Source organism: Botryllus schlosseri, chromosome 16 (genome assembly GCF_051294905.1).
Source record: "Botryllus schlosseri isolate E-star chromosome 16, Bs_hap1, whole genome shotgun sequence".
NCBI classification, from domain to species: Eukaryota; Metazoa; Chordata; class Ascidiacea; order Stolidobranchia; family Styelidae; genus Botryllus; species Botryllus schlosseri.
The window spans coordinates 6,731,255-6,751,840 of NC_137251.1; the positions used below are offsets into that span (position 1 = coordinate 6,731,255).

Genomic DNA, 20,586 nt, shown 5'->3' on the forward strand with positions numbered 1-20,586 from the left:
GCTTTGCAATGCAAACAACTGTTCATGTTCAGTAATGTACTCCATATTTCGAGTTCTACTGATAAATAGACAACTATAGATTGTTTCTGTGATGAGCACATGTCCCTACGATTTATCAATATCCAAATAACGTCTACAAGTGGACCATAAGTCGCAATAAATACAATAACACTCAGCGTATATCGCGCCGTAAACGCGTGCATACGTGTGTATGAAGAGCTGTCATAGGAGTTTATACCTGGCATTTTCGGTATGTGAATACTCATCGTCAAATTCCGCATCCAGGCGTACCAAATTCAAGTCAATCCGACGAAAATTGTACATTTATAACCAGGATAGAATTGGTTATGACAATTTTACCAATGGGCTACCTCGGCCATAAATCTAGGGCATTTTGAAAAATTCCAGTTGCCGATAATAAGGGTTTATAGGCATCCCTGACATATTTGGTATCAAGCCAGGAAGATGCTACAGATGTCCAAAGCATACCCGTCTTGCCTGTGACACTTGCAACCAACTGGTTGCCCAAGACACAGAACATTTCAGGAGAACGAATATTGCTTGGAATGCTGAACAATTTGTTGTAGAGCTTTATGTTTCGTTGTTCTTGCGTTTGAAATATACGTGGCGAAACATCGCTTATTGAGGTATCTCTGATATTGCATTCCAAACTACATTCATTGTAGTATAATTTATTAACTTGAAGGCATTTCGTATGACCCTCATCAAGAGTTAACGGCACAATAAGAAGCATACAGAAATAGGTTCTAACGAAAACCAAATTGGCAACATATGACGTAACAATACAATGATATAAAAGGAACGTTAGGCAAAGGCAGCTGTTCCGGTACTCCGACAATCTTAACAAAGAGAGCCCAGAAAATCGAATTATACGATACACATATAATTACCGGTACATATTGTATATAAACTCTTTTTGCTTCTTATCGTGCCGTTATCTCTTGATAAGGGGCACACGATAAGTTGATAAATTGCACCGCAATGAATGTAGTTCTGAGAGCACTATTCCAGTTTAGGACCGCCGAGATATCTGTGCGTTTTATCTCAGAGCTATTAAGGTGATTACCATTTAAAAATCGGTATTTTGCGAATCAAACATCACGGAGGAAGCCTAATTCTCAAATCAAAATTTAAAGAATCCGGACCAGGACGGGGCTCGTTCACTTTCGGACCAAAAAGATATTTTCTCCGTAAGGATGTAGTGAGTTTGGTCCGAAAGTGAACGAGCCCCGCTAGTCCGCCAATTAGATATTCCGGAATCATCATCCGGAAGTGGACGAAAACATTGCAAATTTTGACATTATCATAGATTTTCGACTTGCTGAAGCTGAAACTATGTCCGTGGTAGAAAACAGACCTCCAAATTTTGATCGATGACCCGTTCTCAAGGTATTATCAATATTAATCCCCTAAAATAACAAATGCATATGAGACTAGCGTCTATGCATTGAAAACACTCACGGAATTGCCAGGTTGACAATTTGTCACCGAGTGTGCTCGCGGACTCATCCACCCCCTTCCACGGACTCATTTGAGTCCGCGGACTCGGGGTTGAGAAACGCTGAATAGATGTACGGTACTGGATAAAGGTTTTGAATTGCAAACTCAGCTGGAATACGACAGTTTGCTTAGACATAATGTGATCCGAATTATGACCTTAATGGAAATTCAATCCGACTTCAGTACGTACAACCGGGATCTCAAGATTAAGGCGTCCTAGGCTCCCAGCACACAAATACGCTAATGTCGCCTACACGGTCGATTCATTCGCAAAACACGAAAAGGAATTTGTTTTGGGTATGGATCCGGTGCCGACAAGAGAGAAGAGAATCTGGATTAGATACGCCTGCTTTACGAAATCGGAGTCATTCAAATGAGATTCGTAGACACGGCGACTTTCAGATTTGAGGTGGGGACAAATTTATCCACAGCATCAACACAACCTGCATTGCATACAAATAATCGGGTGTAGCAGATACACAAATGTTGCAGACAGTCTGTTCAACCGGTCTAAAGACATACCGCGCGCATATACGAGCAATCAATAACGATCAATAACAGATACATAAAGTCTGATTGTCTTTCGTGGTACTTTCGGAGGCATTGTTAAACGCCTGAGCGCAAAGCCAAGATGAGCGCACTGTTGGTGTTGATATGGTAATTCGCAGCGAGTGTCTGCTTTGGAAATTCCTGCCATTGCGGAGGCATTGGAATGTTCCAAGTCTAGGCGCGTGGTGTTCATCCACAGCGAAAGCGGAGTTGTTTTTCGACTACGTAAGCCAACACATCATCGCGCTGACGAGAGATTAGCGAACATACGTTGTGATGATAGCACGGTAATCGACCCTAAATCTCCTCGCCTTGTAGACATCTCTCAGCTATAGTATTTGCAACCATGCGATCTTATAAACTAGTTCTACACGTCGCTCAGTTGAGCATGGGAAAGTACTGCTATTCACACGATGAGAACTGTCTTTAACGAGGATATTAACCGGAAAGAGCGCAGATAGATGGAGAGTATGCAAAGGCAAAAACATCAAATATCTCGCAAACGCATAACTTGACCGTCATTCCGTAACACGAATTATGACATGCACTAATAAACAACTTGTCTTGTTGTTGTGTACAATGATGGGAGCGTTGCTGCTGCGTATAAAAATAACTGGAATAGTTCTTTATCTATATGCAACAAAAAATTAGCTAAGCAGAGTTTCGATACTATTGCATCAGCGACATGAGTCACTTCAACAAGTAAATCTTGAGAAAACATATTTTGCGATGACAATTTCGGTACAAAATCGGTAGATAACCTCATACAAACGCGCAAAAACCAAGTTCACAAACTATTACGCCGATATTAATCTGTGCGAAACGACCGAAATTTAGGCACACCACATCAATAACATATTTTTACAACAATTCACCACTCACAGACACACTACGCGATACTACATGCCGCGACTTTATAACATCTATCTTTGCAATAATATTCCTATCCATTCCGTATTCTACCACAATATTCAAGGTACTGATACACGCAATTGGCATCGCATCGGTGCGATAACGTAACGCGCGACAACTGAAATCGGCAACAGAAAATCAATTACAGTAAAGAATTTCGAAAGGCATTGACGCAACGACGCAGCCGGCGAGAAGGATTGCTTTTCGAGCGAACATTGTCGAGGCTTGTTTAACGCTAAACGGCTATTGATGTAAGTATCCCAAACACTTTAATTTCTACCAAACTGCAGCGACACTCAAGTGGGGTCGCCGTTAACACTAACGCTGACAACACCTTCATTAATCAAGCGTTCACCCACGACACATCACCAACGAAACGACACCAGATAACGCCGTTGGTGTCATTCAGATTTGTATCGCTGACAAACATATGAGCAAACACCGATGCGCCAAGGCGCGGCAACTTCAAAGAAGCGCACAATACACTAATGCTGATCAATAGCTTGTTTGTTGCAAAACAGAAGTCGTGACGCGTGCGATAGTAGGCAGACGTGACGCCCTTTTCTCGCCGTCAGCCAAAGTCCCTAACCAATTTACATTTTAAAATTGATTTTCTGAAAAGGCATGTTGATAGAAATAACCAGACGACTACGCATATATTAAATGATGCGTTAAATCAGGCCTCTTTACATCTAGAGCCACCTAATTGATCAATGTCGTATGTAATTGGAGCTATCATGGATAATTTGCCGCGGCTTTATCCTTTATAGCTAATTGAAAAATTGTTATCGATTTCACTATATCTATTTATTCAGGTATCTATATGATTATTAGGGTATGTAGCAGGACCCAGCATACGCATTCCAGAAACATATTCACGGTATCAGCAGTAAATATTGATGATGTTATGGTATAGTACAGTGGTTCCCAACGTGGGCGATTTGGCGGTCTAGGGGGGCGAAAATGACGAAGGGGGCGATAGGGGGGCGAAAATGGACAAAGGGGACGACGGGGGGCGAAAATAGCGAGGGGGGCGATAGGAGGGTGATGACGCGTTAAAACGGCTATTTTGGAGTCAAGTCGGAGAAATGACCTTTTTTTAGTCAACCCACGAAAATTCAGTTGCAAAAGTGTAAAATTCGACATCGAGGCGAAAAGTTGACCTTTTTTTTAGTCAACCCGCCGGTGATTACAGTTTGTTTACCGATTTTTCGGTTAACAAAATTTGGGGGCGATGATCGGCGTTGAGCTTGAAAAGGGGGCGATGAGTCGAAAAAGGTTGGGAACCACTGGTATAGCAGATCTTAGGGTTTGTTCACGGATACCGCGTGCTTTCTAAATATTTAGCAATATTCAATCCCACTGACGAATCACCACGAAGCGCATATCAAATAATACGTAGGGTACGTAGGGTTGTGTTTAAATTTAAAAGCTAAAATTCTGGTCGATAATAATATAACATCACTGTTCGAGAACATAGTCCGTCGCTACTCAACACGCTGATATATACTAGCGAAGACAGGGAGAGCATTAGCGTCCGAATCAAACATTCGCCGTTAGCCATATCCCCTGGATCTCCGCGGGTAAATGATTTATGTGCGTCTAATTGGAGTCATATATGTTTGCTGCCGCACATTGTTAAGGCTTCTGTGCATTGCGAATTGGCAAGCGCGCCATCTCTTCAAATATTTGAATGGATTAAATCTGCACACTACTTTGCTAATTAAGTATAGATTTGTTTACAAACGTACGTGGAAACATCAATACGGAGAACATTTCCAAAGAGAAGAAGCGTAATGTATTTAATGCCGTGAATGCGATCGGCCATATCTGTGAGATTGAGCAGTGCATGAATTCGGAGGAGGTTATCCATAGGCATATTTATCATCAAATATGGGAAACGATGTTATAGATCCCGTAACAAATAGCGACAATTACTGTCCGGGCATCTCATAATAATCAGTCGGGGTACTTCCTGCTTCAGAGCGTGGGTGACAGATTTCCTGAATAGCGGGTGATTGCGTGATGCACATGAAAGTCAGAAACATACTTCATGTGGCCGGTTCGCGTCTAAAGAACCCCAGCTATAAATAAGCGCTTCATGCATGCAATGGGGTTGGGAGAATAACTCAATCCAATCCGGGATGTTTGACCGAAACTGAACCTTAGGTATTGTTATTAAATCTCACGAGTCTGGGACATAGTTTTGTGATAAGTCATTCACTGACCAGTGTCCAAAGAAATTGGCACTTGACCTAACGACATCATCTCTTCGTGAATCGTGAACCGTTGTTACGTGAACTTAGTAACACGGTAAATTGACAGACCTCCCATGCGTCGAGCATGTATACCTAATCGAATCGGATCAACTGCGTAATCGAAGAGCTTGATTGGTCGTAATTCGTCCAATAAAACGAGAATCTAAAGGTTTCCCAGATATGACCTATCCTGGATGAGAATGTTCATGACACTTATTGCATTGGGATTCTTCGCCCGTGTGCTCTCTCACCGACGCAACACACGTAAACAGTGAGCAGAAAAAAATGCCAAAATGAAGGCCCAATCTACATGGTACAGGTCAATCCCTTCGATTGGATGAATTGTGGACGTGGAACACAGCTAAATCATTAATGATATAACATTGGAATCTTCTGTTGGCGTAGATCGGTAAACAAGATTTGTAACCGCAGGGAAAAGCGCACACTGAACCAGCGGCAGCAAACTTGTCGGTCAAGCGTGTCAAGGGCGAAGTCAAGCACCTACAGATTAAACAGTGATTACGAGCAGTCCTTGATTCGATTTAATCTTAACTGTGGTTTAAATTTGTTGATGCAATCGTTGCTAGCTAACGGTGAAATTTGGAGAATATTTGAGTTACTTTGACAAGCGTCGAAACCCATTAGTGATTAAAGTGGGTGTTAACGTGTGGCTGCTGTCTGCAGTTGTTCGCATACTGCACAAGAGTATAAAAGATATCCGCATTGAAACTTGTGAATCGGTATATTCCACAAAGCATTAGTAGAAAGGTAAGTCCGGTTTTTGTGTCTCATGCTACGGCCGTGTGTTACGTTTCCTTGAATGCCGCCGCAAAAAGAACACTCAAAACTACACTGTTTCTCACTATAGCTGCTGATGACCGCTGTAAATACCAGGATGAACCATCTGAGAAACACGTACAGTCCATTGCTTTTAGGCAACCGAAATGAGCCAGACAGTTACTTCGTTAACGATCCATTCGAAAGACGCAACCTGACGCTGTAAAGTCCAGAGTGTAAATACCGTAAACCTCGCACACCGATTTCAGGTAACAATTTACGTCCATCTTAAAACCCTTGTACAAACAATCGGCGCCATTCTTTTTAAACCGCCGCAATTACATCCTATCTCCGGAAAGGTTTGAGTTTTATGCATTATGCTGCGAGCCAGCCTGCAGCACACCTTTGAAGAGGTATGACTCTGGGTTACTCAACATGCATAAACACTCGGTACCCGGCAAAATGATACGAATCGAAGGACAAGGCGGTTTGTAGCACTATAGCGCGACGCCTGCGAAATTTTGTGCTTACTTTGAATCTGTAATCAACGCATTTAATTATTCAATATGTCTGCCTTGAATCTGTAGTCAACGCCTTTGAATTATTCAATACGTCCCAGAATTAAACACAGCACCTGCATGGTGCACATGACTTGCCTAATGCGAGAAAGCCTGATTTTGAGCGGCTTGATATACAAAATTTTAATGTTATTTCGCATCGTGTGCATCTATAATTTTCCTATAAACTCAATCTCAATAGCCTCAACCCATATACAGGTCGACAGTGAAGTCTTTGATACGCCAACACGGCGACCATCAAATCATCAAACCTTAGTTTCATATTTATCATACCCACACATGTACTGTACACTGTACAGTGTACAGTGTACACCACACGCCATTATTACAAGAGAGGAATGATGGTGTAAAATTCTCCGATAATAGACTAACAACTGTATCAAAAGCCGGATGTCTGTTGTATCAGTGATAAATGTAAAATATTGTAACTGTCGCAATATTGTGACATGGCGCACAACACATGGTGAAGCGCATAAGCTAGTATATAACTTCACTTTTTGGACTTCGGCCTAGTACTACGACATTGCGGTTAATAGGCAGGTGATACTCCTAAATCATCTATCGCCATACAGTGGGAAAATCATGCAGCAACTGATAAAGGCATCCTTAGTGATAACGATGCGACTTGCTAAAACGGAATTTCCCGAAAACAGCAATTGCACTGGCATGACATGAACTTTCAAAATCGCCTACCTCGGCTGAATTGCGATTTGAACCGGCGGCAGAATCTTTCTCCGGCCTTAGAGTTGGCTTCTGTAATGCATCACTGCGTTCGTTAATTTGCATACGCCAAAGCGAGTAATTGATTAATTGACAATGATAGATTACATCGAATATGTAGCCAGTAGCCATACAAGGACAAACTTTCCATAATCAGCACGACGGTTATTACTGTGACGTATGAATCGTACATTCGTCGTGCAGCAGCATTCTATCCCACACGCGACTGTAGGCGCTGTTATTTAGGAATATTTAGATGGCAGCTCGGGCCTGTGGTGATTTACGTCGGAAGGCAACCACAGATAACCCTTCTAATGGTGGCATTTGTCAATATCAGATTATGGGCCGCTACCGCAATATTGGTTTTGCACGATTCATTGCTACACGACGGATAAACTCACAGGATAAACCGCAGGTGGTGGCGGTGATTTCTTCAAAATTTGTTTCGGCTTCGCGTAGTTCGCATGATCTCGCGCTTTGAACATTGCTCTGATTTCTTTAACCTGTGTCGAAAACACGCCGGTGGCATCAAAGTGTTATTTCACAGCGAGGCCGGTGCACAATGAACACGGAGCTCACATTTTTCGTGGGTCCATCTACGACTCCGGAAAAATCAGATTCGTCTACCGCTGAATGCAGTGGCGTTTCGTGCTGTAGAGCTTGCATTTCTGATTGCTTCATATCTGGATCTAATTCAACTGAGAATGCATAAATCACACGAATTAGTATAGCATTTTGACGAACTGGCGCCGGAGGAATTTGCTAGGATGAAGAAATATAGGCCTAATCGATATTGGTAGACCGCGCATATCACTGTCTATGGATTCTGTGATATAGTTGTTAACCCTATTAAATTATTCGCGATGGCATCCATGTATAGTGCTCAAGCATGACGGAATGACTATCGATAACATCCAACATCATCAACAGCATTAACATCCATGTCCTGGAAGTATTAGCATAAATGCTGCATTTCTAGATTAATAAATGAAACTACCGGGCTACGGCAATAACAACTAAATGAATGCAATCAGGGTAGTGATATAATAAATCTTTCTCAATATGAGTATCGATTGCTTTTCAATATTCGCAGATATACGCGATAAGAGTTCTAGATGGCCCCCATATTAAGATCCTGGTATAGCGTAGAATTAGTGAATATAGTCAAAACCGCAGTGATGCTGATCTAAAGCGACACCGCCCCATCAGTCAATTCACTGTGGATCATAGTTGGAATAAAAAGAATGTTTTAGTTAGGACAAGCCCACACGATTAAACAATGTCATTTACGTCACTAACTCGCTATGTTGCACACTTCACCATACATACGCACTGGGTGATTATGCAATTTATTAGATAGTACATTAAGCTTTAGGATAATAAAGTCACCTTATATTCGACCTCAACCCTTCGCTTTTTACTTATCAATAAAGGCGATCAATACATCTTCACTCTGACATCGGGTCACACGTATGAAAACTTTCTAACCAAGGTATTTTACCCCTCGCTTCGATCCCGTAAAAATACAGCGCAGCCAGTCGCATTGTTTCATGAATATTCACAAGTGCGAATGGAATTAACGACGATGTATGATGGATGTGATAGTGTAGCGTCATCACGAAATCAATGCAGGAGCCAGAACTATCCTTAGTATTTCAAAAAAAGATAATTTCAGACTGAATTCCTGAGTGTAACCTCTCACTTGATTACTTATCATATATTCAAAAGTTCAATCCTCTGTTTTGCATTCGTAAGCTATTAAAATATCGACCATTTCACCAATATCCATATATCCCGGAAAGACAGTGGACGCTGGACAAGGCTTGGACATACAAATCGGTTACGCTGCAGTGCATCTCATAGTGACGACATGAGACGAAATCGTCGCCCTCGACCCGCTCAACCTAAGCTAAATTCCACAGTCCAGTTACCTTAGCTGATACCATGAAAGGAGACTGATTATAATCAACCACGAACAAAGCTTTCCCAGTATAAAGTTACTCGGCATCCGGCGGCTACGTTGCTCTACAGCGCTTGCTGAATGGCCATACTTCGTTCAATAAGTATTTATCTTTTGCTCTCGAGCAAAAGTGTAGTAACTACGAAAACATGAGCTAACAATGAAAGGTTATATTTAGACATGGTGTCTCGTAAACCGGGCACAATCACGATCGCTTAAGCGCGTACGAGCAACATAGGCAGGCTGGGTGAAGGCAGTGCGCCAGTATAGCACACTGCTCTGTTGTAATCCCCCTGGAAAATGGCGTTCTAGTTATGGAATCCCTGTTGGATTGTGTCAAGGTGAGATCAGTATTATGGTATTGAAAACCGCATGCCACATATTTGTAGACGATGACAAAGTTCCACACATTTGCGCATTGTGTCACACTGGTTTCATGCCTCCTTTGTTTCACACCGAATTCTTTCATAGTTTTTATGAACAGTAGCTGAACAAGGAGAACTACCAGTCGCGTTGACAGTGATATTGTAACATAGTGCGTCCTATTCGCTCGTTTTTATAGAAGCATCACGAGATCTCCTAATTCTATTGAAAACAAGGAAAATGAAAATAAAATGAAATGAAGTCGATTACTCCTGTCATAACTGAGCTGGATAATGGATATACTACGGAGTAAAGACTTCGTTCCACCAGTTACTACAGTATTGTTTGCATGTACCATATTTATTATATTATATATCTATTAATCGATATTTGTAAGGTATATCATAGATAATAGAGGCGGTATTTGATATCAGAAATCCATCCAGGTAGTGCTCTGAATACTTCTAGATAAGAGCTTCGCGAAGCGATCGTAACAGTAGCAGTACAGTTAACGTTACTAGCTTGTTGTAGAATGCAGACTGTCGAGTCATTCTATTGCGGGATATCAATGCACGACAAATGCCCATCAAGTTATCTTCCTAAATTGGAACATATCGAAAAGAACATAACGACGTCGACGGAGTATAATTACGCCATTGAATCCCATTCAAGAGCATTCGAGATTGTCAAGAGACTAATTCAACGGAGGGCCTGGTCGTTACATCACTTAATCTCGCAATACGGTATTAACACTTATGCCGGACGACAGGAACGCAGCGATTTTGCGTGCCGCACTTTGTATGAAGCCTCACCTCTTCCAGATGTTTCATAGTAGATAGTTCGCGAGAATGGCTGGTCTTCAATGGTCGGTTCGCTCAGATAATCCAAGCCGTTGGCATAGTAGCTACCGACATGCATGCTTTCTGCATCCATGGCCATCAGGATATGTCTACGACTGCACTATAGATTACTATACTCTATAATCAGTACGGAGAAGTAAAATACGTAAGCGCCTCGAATATCTCATTCAGTAATATTCAGAGCTTTCCAAGTTTCCACTGTATTAAATCCTTCCTTGCAAATTGTTAGGATCTTAACGGACTGGCGACGCCACTATACCTGAACCTAACTCCCGAACCCCTAGCATTACTCAAGATTTATCCCTAAACCAAACAAACTATCACTGGAAACCGCTCATTTCCATCTAAGCGCGAATACGCTATTGTGTAGTCTAGTCTGGTCTAGGCACAGTATGAAATGAGCTAATAAAAATAATGCTTGGAATTTATCGTGCTGGGGCTTTTTAAAACCACGCTTGCTTTGACCTACATGAAACATGTTTCCACGGCACAAATGCGGCCGCAGTAGACGTAAAGAGACGCCGTAACATATGTATGGTGAAACGTTACCGATACACTGTTTGTAACTAATGCAGAGTATCGATGACAGTTATTTGCACATTCTTGAAACACAATAGGCTGCGATGTTCTCGGTACTATTCATTCATTCCATTCAGGCACCAACATCATTCTGTAAACCTCTAATTTCCAAACCGACTCATCCACGCGTGAGTAACAAAAATTTCTAACTACATTACCCACAATACGGGGTTACATGGAACAAAAACCAAACAAGCACGTAATGCTCTAATTTTATCCTAACCTCGTTTTATAGCGGTAATTACAACAAGCACGCATCTTCCGTTACCTTCGGTCATTAGAGCATAATGAAGTACCCCGAAAGCTTCGTGGAGTACCGTGCCATTCGCGCGTATGGAAATTAATTGACAACCGAACGATGCTGTCTTATTTTGATGGGACGAACAGCATTACGTCATTGCATTCGCTCGCTACGATGCCCTTGGGTGTTGACTATCGGTCACGACAATAAGTAAGATTACAAGCTGCGATCTAGTCATCTAGTAGTAATATAGAATAGTAATACACGCCATAATGTCCCTTATTGCATTAACGTTGCAATTGTTTCAGCAGTAGACAGACAGTTGGGTGCTGATGGATAAATCTCGATGCGTCTGGAGAGCTTGTAAAGCCATTGACTGCGCCTATGCATCTTCCAAATCTGAACTCTAGATCTTTGATCTGTTTTCGCTGACAAAGCTGCCTACGAATGATGAGCATTGATGTTATGCCTTTAAAATATAGTCCCGTTGATTCAGAGCCGATTTATCAGCCAGTCAAGCGCTATCGTAATATCGTCCCCGCACGTCGATGCGCATTGCGCATATCTATAGATTACGTCGATATGCAACACACGAACGCAATTTTAGGCTTTGTTGCTTGGAGAAATAAGTTATCTTTTTGCTCATTTTACATTCTTTGCCGATTGACACACTGATCCTCGGTTCCCAGCTCGAATAACCCGATTAAGACCCGCTTTATTGTGTTCTTGCATGGCCATTGCTCAATGCTCATACGCAGCTAACACAGTGACCTTCGAATTCCAAGCTATAAGTTAGTGAATTATGAACTTGAATAATATCTTCTTTTACGAAACTGGTGGTGATGTTGCCGTTTCCTTTGAAGTCACAGCTTGAGAGCGATGATTTCATTATTTCATAAGCTCATTTCCTAATTCGTACAGTGCCGTAATCGTCGATCGGACGATCACGGTACGTGATTCCTTCATTTAATTGTTGTCTTTTCCTCCGACTAGCCTACTATGACGTATACGAGTGCGCGTTCACCTTACACTGTGGCAGCACAAAGGCGGAACTATTCCACAGAATTGATTGGAAATTAGCGCAGATTTAACCGACGATTTTCAGGATTGATCCTGGATTTATTTCTGGAAACGGTTTGAGCCCAATACAGACACGGTCCTTGTTACGTTCTTAAAAATCAACTTACCTGTCTTGAATACGGCCATTAAAGTGAATACTGCATAAGATACGCGGTTGTTATTTCTACCATGACCGTCGGAATGGTAGTGAATCATTGTAAGTAACTCTTCAGATGCGTGCTTTCTTACAGGTCAGTATTGATGTCACAGCCGTAGAATTTTTCGGTCAGTATTTCATCGCTTGACAATGTTGTGCGAAGGGGCGATATGACCTTAAAGCCTTACATCGTATTAACACAACAATACGTCGGCAGTAAAAACTTTAACTGAATAAACAGGGTTGGCATTGCTATTTTCTCAAGCTATTCACTTTTCAGATCAATGGGAAATAATGATCGGAAGATATAGGTCACACGCATGATGCACGACACTAGCCGCGTATGGTCGGAGGATATGCTGAATGCACATTGTGCATTGTATATTGCATGTACACGTTAAATCACAGTAACCAAGATGACACTTAGTATTCAGCATGACACACAATCTCAGTACTAGGCTTTGTGTTATCTTATCTCTGTATCATAAGCAGATCACGCCAAGACCAATAAAGAGTTGGCGATTTCCAACCCGTCGCCGTACTATGGTTTCCAGTGAAGTATGCTTTTACATCTGATAGCTTTTGAAGTTATCTACTGCTGAGTTGATGTGGTTGGTTATGCAACCGTCAGCGGTGCGATATATTTCGGATCCATCAATAACACGTTAGCTAATCGTCTTGGATTTCGGTGACATGATAACAAAGACACGCGGCAGTATTGCTCGGTAATGGCGTAAAGAAGCACTTGCAATATTAGTAATGCCTACCATTAAACCACTCAAAAGGTTTAATTTCAGTACAGTCAAACACTGAAATATATACGCGATATATTGGTATCATACTACCTCACAAGTAAAGTATAAGCATGGAGCGTTCTGACTGCAATGCATTCGAATAACTATGCATAAAATACTTGACGCAAGACTGTAAACGCCACAAGCAGCCCAGAGTGTGTGTGTGTGTGTTAGAGAGTAATAATCAGTACGCAATGCATCTTTACCGTCGTATCTGTGTGTTGGGATAGTATAATCAACCAATTAAAAGCGCATATGCCATTTCGCTTACATGCCCCGATGTACATCAGCGAAATTTCCCAGCACTAATATCCACGTTTCCCTAACACGACATCAGACTCACCAAGCAATTTACCTCCATGTGAGTTTAAATATGAATGTTCTGACTCCAGGCTCTGAAGTTACCTCTAAATAGTATTGGCAGTGAGTGGCCAAATGACCATACACCTTATTTTGTTCATTCAATTTCTAATTATTTTCCACGATATTGTGTTATTTATTTTTATTTACATTTGTATTTTTGTTAGTTATCCGATGGTTTAGCATGCAACGACTTATGTAGGAAGATGCTTCTGGCATGGATGGCTTTCATTACTCTGTCATGCCGAACCTCAGGCCTATATCTTGCTTATATGTATATCATATTTCACCCAACTGTATGTTTGTTACGTATGTTATTGATTTGCACGCTGGAAAAATAAAGATTCTCCGTTCTCCCTCTCATGTATAATATAATTACACTCGGTATAATTATACTGCATCGCTGACGTATAACTTGCTTAAACAATCAATCCTACGGAAAACATAGTCGGCGGATATCGCATGAGAATAAATATGAAACACGCCGCAGCCCTCCTCAGGTTGAAGGATCGATTTGATCGATTGAGAATATCGTGAGCAATCCTTTCACGCTTGCGTGCCAACTACATCCGCAAATTCATATACAGCGTTACTCCGGTGGCACTACTCGCATTTAATAGAAGGACACTTGACCGGCTGCGCGTGCGAAGCCAGTCAATTGCGAAACCTAAATATATACATGAAAATATGGCGCTGATTGATCTCATATGAAAGTTGGCGATTTGCAATTATAGAGGATATATCGAGAAGTTGTAAATGCTCTCGGGCATCAACAAGCGGCAGCTTGGGAAAGGTGTACTGCAACGCTGGCATAGCAACTTGGCGAGATCGAAAATATCACTTCAAAATACAAAAGTCTGCTCATCTGGGAGTCTGGACTACATCATTGACAACCTGTTTGGACATTTCGGTTATGAAGGTATTAGTTCTTTAAACGGGCAAATATTTTGTTTCATCTGTATCGTCCCATTGACACAAATACGAGTAGATCTATAGTATTGGTGTATAACGCGCAATTTTACAATGTCCATCTAATTATGTGCAAAGATCCAGATTAAAGAACTGCTTGATGCTGATCAATTTTCCGCCCTGTATTAATATTGACGACGTACGGTATTAAAAAATATGTCAGAGCAATGTCTACACCAGTGGTTCTCAACCTTTTTGACTTCGCGGACCCCTTTTCACCGTGACGGACCTTCGCGGACCCCCGAAAGTATTAGCTCAAATTTAGCACAATTATGGTGCGACCCTCATCTGTCCTGTGCAAATATGAACAGTATGCTTGTGATAAACAGCAACAAAATGAATTTTCTTGAAAATAACACTATACTATTTAAGTAGAAATTGGGTAGACTTTTATTTTTTCGAAGCTAATTTTGCCGAGGTATTTCTTGAAGTAAGTGGTGATATGAACGAGTGCCGAGAATCCCTTTCCCCAAAGACAGATGGAGGCTAATATAATATTACAGCGTGCTCTGATCGTAGGCGCGCGTTCTTCTTGGTCCGCGGCTCGGTGTAGATAACGCTGACAGGTTAGCGTAAGCCTTTTATTAAAAGCAACTTGAAACAACGGCGATGTTCTTCCGACGGTGACTAAAAGCGACTCACATAAAAGAGTGCAACACACAACAAGACGTAGCAGTAACATAATCAGTGATCAGCGAGGGAAATTATACGTTAATCATGGAGCGGTATGCTACAGTAATAACGAGTAAGGCTTCCGACGACACTTTTGGTGTGCTCGCCACATTTACGGCACCATGATGAAGAAACATATTTTTAATGAATATATCACGTCCAGCCTAGTCATTTTTATCTAGCATATCACCTTGAAGTTATTCTGGAATAGGGGTTATGTTATTGATATTATTATTATTACAACACACGACGTTGGTGCTTATAGCCTATTTTAGGGCTTTGTGCTCCACGACAGGATATATTTTACACAGTTCGATTTATTTTTCCATGGTCAAATTCTCTTGCACTCTCCCACTCTATTTATCTTCCAGGCTTTCATTGGTTGGTTCTTTTGGCGTAAAATTTGAGCTCGACCCACTGTCATTTCTGGACTTTTTAAGTCACTGCAAGTGGTTATGTATATCACAGAATAAATGGATCTCGTGGCGAGGTTTCAATCCCTTCATTGGAAAAAATAGGGAAACTACTTCAGGAGTTTTTATTTCATACGACTGTTCACTAATTTGATGACACCGACAACTTTAAAACGAAAAGGTTTCTCAAACATTTACCAAGTCAGCCTATGGTTGACATTATTATCTCCATATTTTTATTTTTTCTACAAACCCCAGCAAAACGTCTCTAAACAGCAATATGTTTGTATCAGTAGGTTATTGGCAATTTGGCAATAAAAATGAATGTTCACAGTAAGATATTTCATGTCAGAAGATTATTCTGATGATGTGAGTAATGAGGTTTTACCAGTTGTGGAGGAAAACTGCCTTATGCTTACTCTAATTTAAAAACAAAATAAAAATTAGGTTATCAATCATTTCGTACATTTAGAGGTCTCGCGGACCCCCTGAAATTGCTTCGCGGACCCCCAGGGGTCCGCGGACCCCCGGTTGAGAACCACTGGTCTACACCTTACAAAGGTATCGCTAAAGTCACATATATATCCAACAACTCGCTGTTTTAACACTCGCCTACTTGAACACCTCGCTATTTTAACCGGAGGTCCTCTTCAACAAGTAACCCTTTGTAGGACTCTGTAGAGAACTAATGCTATTCACACGACACGTCTATATACAGTACACACTGCACTGCACAGGTACATTGCTTTGCCCCCCTCCCTCCGCAAAAAAATCCATGTAGAGATAGTTGGCGGTCCCTTACTTTATATATGTCGACCTGACCGAAATGGTTTGAAAACTTTCACATTATGGTATGTGAATTCCATTTTTATCTCAAATGGATGGGGGATCCAATGATTCCCTGGCATTGCTACATATTGACCTCACGAGTTTTCGGTATACTGCACAAAACTCACAAGCGTTTTGGAAACAGCAGTGCATTAGTCGGGTTACCAGACTCTTTGAACCTTTCGGAAGATTAAGCTACCTGTCTATATTATCAGTACACCACGGAAAAGAAGGGAATACGCTGAAAGTCCGATGCAGTTGCGAAAACGGAGTTCATTCTAAGACGCAGTTATTCCAAAAGCAACACACTATTATACGCTCATATATACTGTTCTATGCACTTCCGACACATATGATGCTCCCGCACACGACGTCCTTCATTTGCAATAACTGACATAAATCCGTCTGGCCCTTTTTTGTAGCAGAGGCTTATACTTGCATTACGACACATACCCGCTGATATTGCCATAACCAGATTAGAGATGACTTACATTACGAACTCATGCCACGTCGCGTATTATTGGCGATTTGATTACCGAAGCAAAATTTCCTACGAATACGAATGGTCAGAATATGTTTCGGTAGCGCACAAGTGCACAGACACTGGACACGTGACGACATGTGTGACTATAGTACACTATTTCGTAAGTAGGTTGCTGTCGCCTTATTACCAGGAAAACGTGTTGAATCGCAATTAAGCACAGCACATTCGCAGCCAGTTAATTTCACGCACTATTGTCACTCATCTCCAAGACAATTGACTCATAGCGGCCGGTTACAATACCATATTAGTGTTACGAGTATATTCTCTAAGTTCATTTGTGCATCTCACACAATTTACGGATGCAAATCGCATCTGCATCGGAAAGAATACATGGACGAAAAAAATGAATCTGTTGAAAGCAGATGGATAAATTAACCACGATACAAATCGTGGTGATTGGCGATGAACCGATAAATGATTAAACAACATGTCAATCATATAACATCTCATACGTCTGCTGTCCGGGATAACGATCAATTACCGAATGCTTGACTAGCAGGCTCTCTTCAAAGGGCTGTGCGGTACACTAATCCGCAAATATGCTGGCATACTCGAAGTCTTATCTTTGATATGACGGGCGGTTATGAATGCCGTGGTGGCTTTATCTTTGGTCTGTATATTCTATTCCAAAACATTAAATAATGCATGCGTGATTTTGACTACCCTAAATGCTAGGTATAACAATTTGAAGATAACTATCATTGCTTTATTCAAAGTGCTGATATTGTACTATGAACTTGTGTCACAATCGATGATGATTTAGGCATAAAGATACGTTAGCAACACCCTTTAACCTCTTTCAAGCTATTTACAACCTCATATAATAGGTTTTGTATTTACGCCTGTGACTGTTATGCGCGAAAATTCTAGCACTTTGGACGCGATAACTCCAATAACATATTTTCATCACCTCGAACATTCGTGACTGACATCTCGCAAACCTTCTTCTCGTTCAGTGTGCTTGTTCCGTTTGCATTACGGACTGCAGTTTGGTAATCCGGTACCTTTTTCACACTTTCATGTTCCTTATCCCCGACAATGATTTTGATTGTGCTTGAATATATCGGACCGTCTGAAAGAGAAGTAACATCTGCTGTAATGGATTGAGGTGAAAGGTCATCTGAATAGACCTCACGGAGACGGTTATGGGGTGGTTTTAGGCAATGTATTGAAAATATTTATTTGGAAGGTGGTTGAGATGGTCTGATGCACAGTAAAAGCAGTACACCTCAGAATATATACCAAATACGATGGAGTTATTTAAATTTGCCTATCTAGCGTATATGTATAGGACTAGGAATATAATCGGATTGGAATACACGAGAGTTGCCGAACTTTAAAGGTGCTTAGTGAGATAGTGACACTTGTACTAAAACAGTGGTTCTTGACCTTGTCTCCAGCGCCCCCAGGGGGGGAAATGGGGGGCACTGGGCTCAGGGGGCGGTATGGGGGGCGCTGAAGAAAAGTGGCCTCGCAGTAGATGGTGTAGTAAGGAGGTATGATTATATTGTAGAACAATAGTTCTATATATCCCTGACTTCTCATGGCAAACTAAAATTCGACAAAATCTGTCAAATCACGTTTTTCGTTGCGACCATCGCGAAATATCCACCGACGATGTTTCCAAGAATACAGTCGTTTATTTTAATTTATGTAAAATGAATTTGCCGTACTTTTGGATTGCCAATTCCCCGTTAAAACACTCCCGTCACGCTAGCTACTCCAAGTCGTTTTATCGCAGTTTTGTGGTGTTTTGGAAAGATGAAAATATTAATAAACTGATACTTATACTGATAGCTCAGGTTATTTTCCACATAATGTTTTCAGCTAGGTAATTTGTCTTGCAGCGCACTGCATTTCAAAATCGAAAAGGCACTGTACCGTACAACTTTTGTGAGTGATGCCCTTTGTACACTAAAGATGTTTCGAAGCTTTTTGGCCAAAGTGATTAACAAAATATACTTGTATTTGAGAGCTACAAAATTATATCGTCAGAATATTTCTTCGTCGCATCATAAAGGATGATACTGCTTAGTGTTGTTACTTGTTACCACATTCATGTTAACCCTAAGAGCTTGGTGTAGTGCGAAATTTAATGTGAGCAAATCTCTACCATATTCTCAGTTGATTTAGTAGTCACACAAAGCAATAAAGCAAAACCCAATACAATCAACTTCCCCCTATGACCAATCGCGTACTGTTATAACAACATGGATTTGCTCCCGAAAATAGCACATACAATTATACCGTTAATTAATCGAGTGGTCTAATAGTGAAGTCCCAACCCTAAACCGGACTCCAAAAGCTTACCCATTGTTTGTTTTAATACAGGCCTTTAAATAGGGGGCGCCAGACCCAGGAAATTTTTGAAAGGAGGCGCTGCAGAAAAAAAAAGTTAAGAACCACTGTACTAAAATGTGATGGAGGTCCCCACGGATCGCAAAATATGTATTTGTACATTTGAAACACCTAGGGCATAATGAACTAACTGCTGTGTACATGAAGTGTAGCAATGTGGCATCTATCATCTGCAGAGCGGCATCCACAAATGACGCAAGGATGCAAATATGGTGCATTTCACTATAAGCTATATTAAGTTAGATTTCCCACGAATAGTAAGGTGTCGGGATAGCAGTAAAACGCTACACTAGATATACAACAACCGCCAAGAAAATCGATAATATTCCCTATTCATGTATCACCGGTCTGTGGAATGTGTGAATACAACTTTTAGTCCTGCGACATGTAGTGGTTGAACGGCCTGGTCTGACAGGAAACCGGCATTCGACTCGCAAACAGACGATTAACACGAGTCCCGTCGTGGCGCGTATGCTCTTGACATGATATTTACAACTGCTACTTTGATCTTCAAATGTAACGCGCATTTTAGGAATGTGTTATACGAGGGGACTCCAGTCAACGCCACCTTGAGTAAGGTAATAATATTATCCACGCCGAGTCAAATATTCGCTCTGCAAGAAATCCTTATTCGAAATTCAGTTTCCCGCAGATTTATCACACATCAAACACACAGATTTCCATAGAAATTATAGACTGCCAAAGCCAAATCCGGAATGTATTCCGTATCATATTTGAATCAATTTAAATGTGTGTAAGTGTCTGAAATGAATTCACGTATTACAGCTGTAAAGTTCAAAATTATAAATTAGCTACATGACATGTTCCAGTGCGTATCCTATACTGCGCTTTCACTAAAACTGCAAATCTAAATAACACCAAATCCGAATCATGGTCATATCTGCTAATATCGGCCGAAACAACCTCAGCCCAAATTGCATAAAGACCAGTAAGAAAATCAAGTAAATAGATTTTCGCCGCATGCTCATTTCGGTATAACGAAGCCCCATGGCTGAATTTCATGAATCCAGGATATTATTTGAATATCAGGTATATTCGTCAACGGAGTCGTGTCTTGTTTGTAATTCGAATGGGCGATCAGTAAGATCCATTT

The 20,586-nt window shown here is 41.1% G+C and overlaps 1 protein-coding gene across 1 annotated transcript in view; it reads right to left on the reverse strand.

The window, feature by feature from the left end:
• LOC145459423 (uncharacterized) overlaps window positions 1-20,586 on the reverse strand; it is a 32,757-nt gene that overhangs the window by 7,277 nt on the left and 4,894 nt on the right. The window contains exons 3-6 of the mRNA XM_080338060.1: window positions 18,025-18,186; window positions 7,895-8,013; window positions 7,717-7,818; window positions 7,289-7,348 (exon numbers count right to left, since the gene is read on the reverse strand). Coding sequence (XP_080194186.1) covers window positions 7,289-7,348; window positions 7,717-7,818; window positions 7,895-8,013; window positions 18,025-18,186 — 443 coding nt within the window. The remainder of the gene's footprint in view (window positions 1-7,288; window positions 7,349-7,716; window positions 7,819-7,894; window positions 8,014-18,024; window positions 18,187-20,586) is intronic.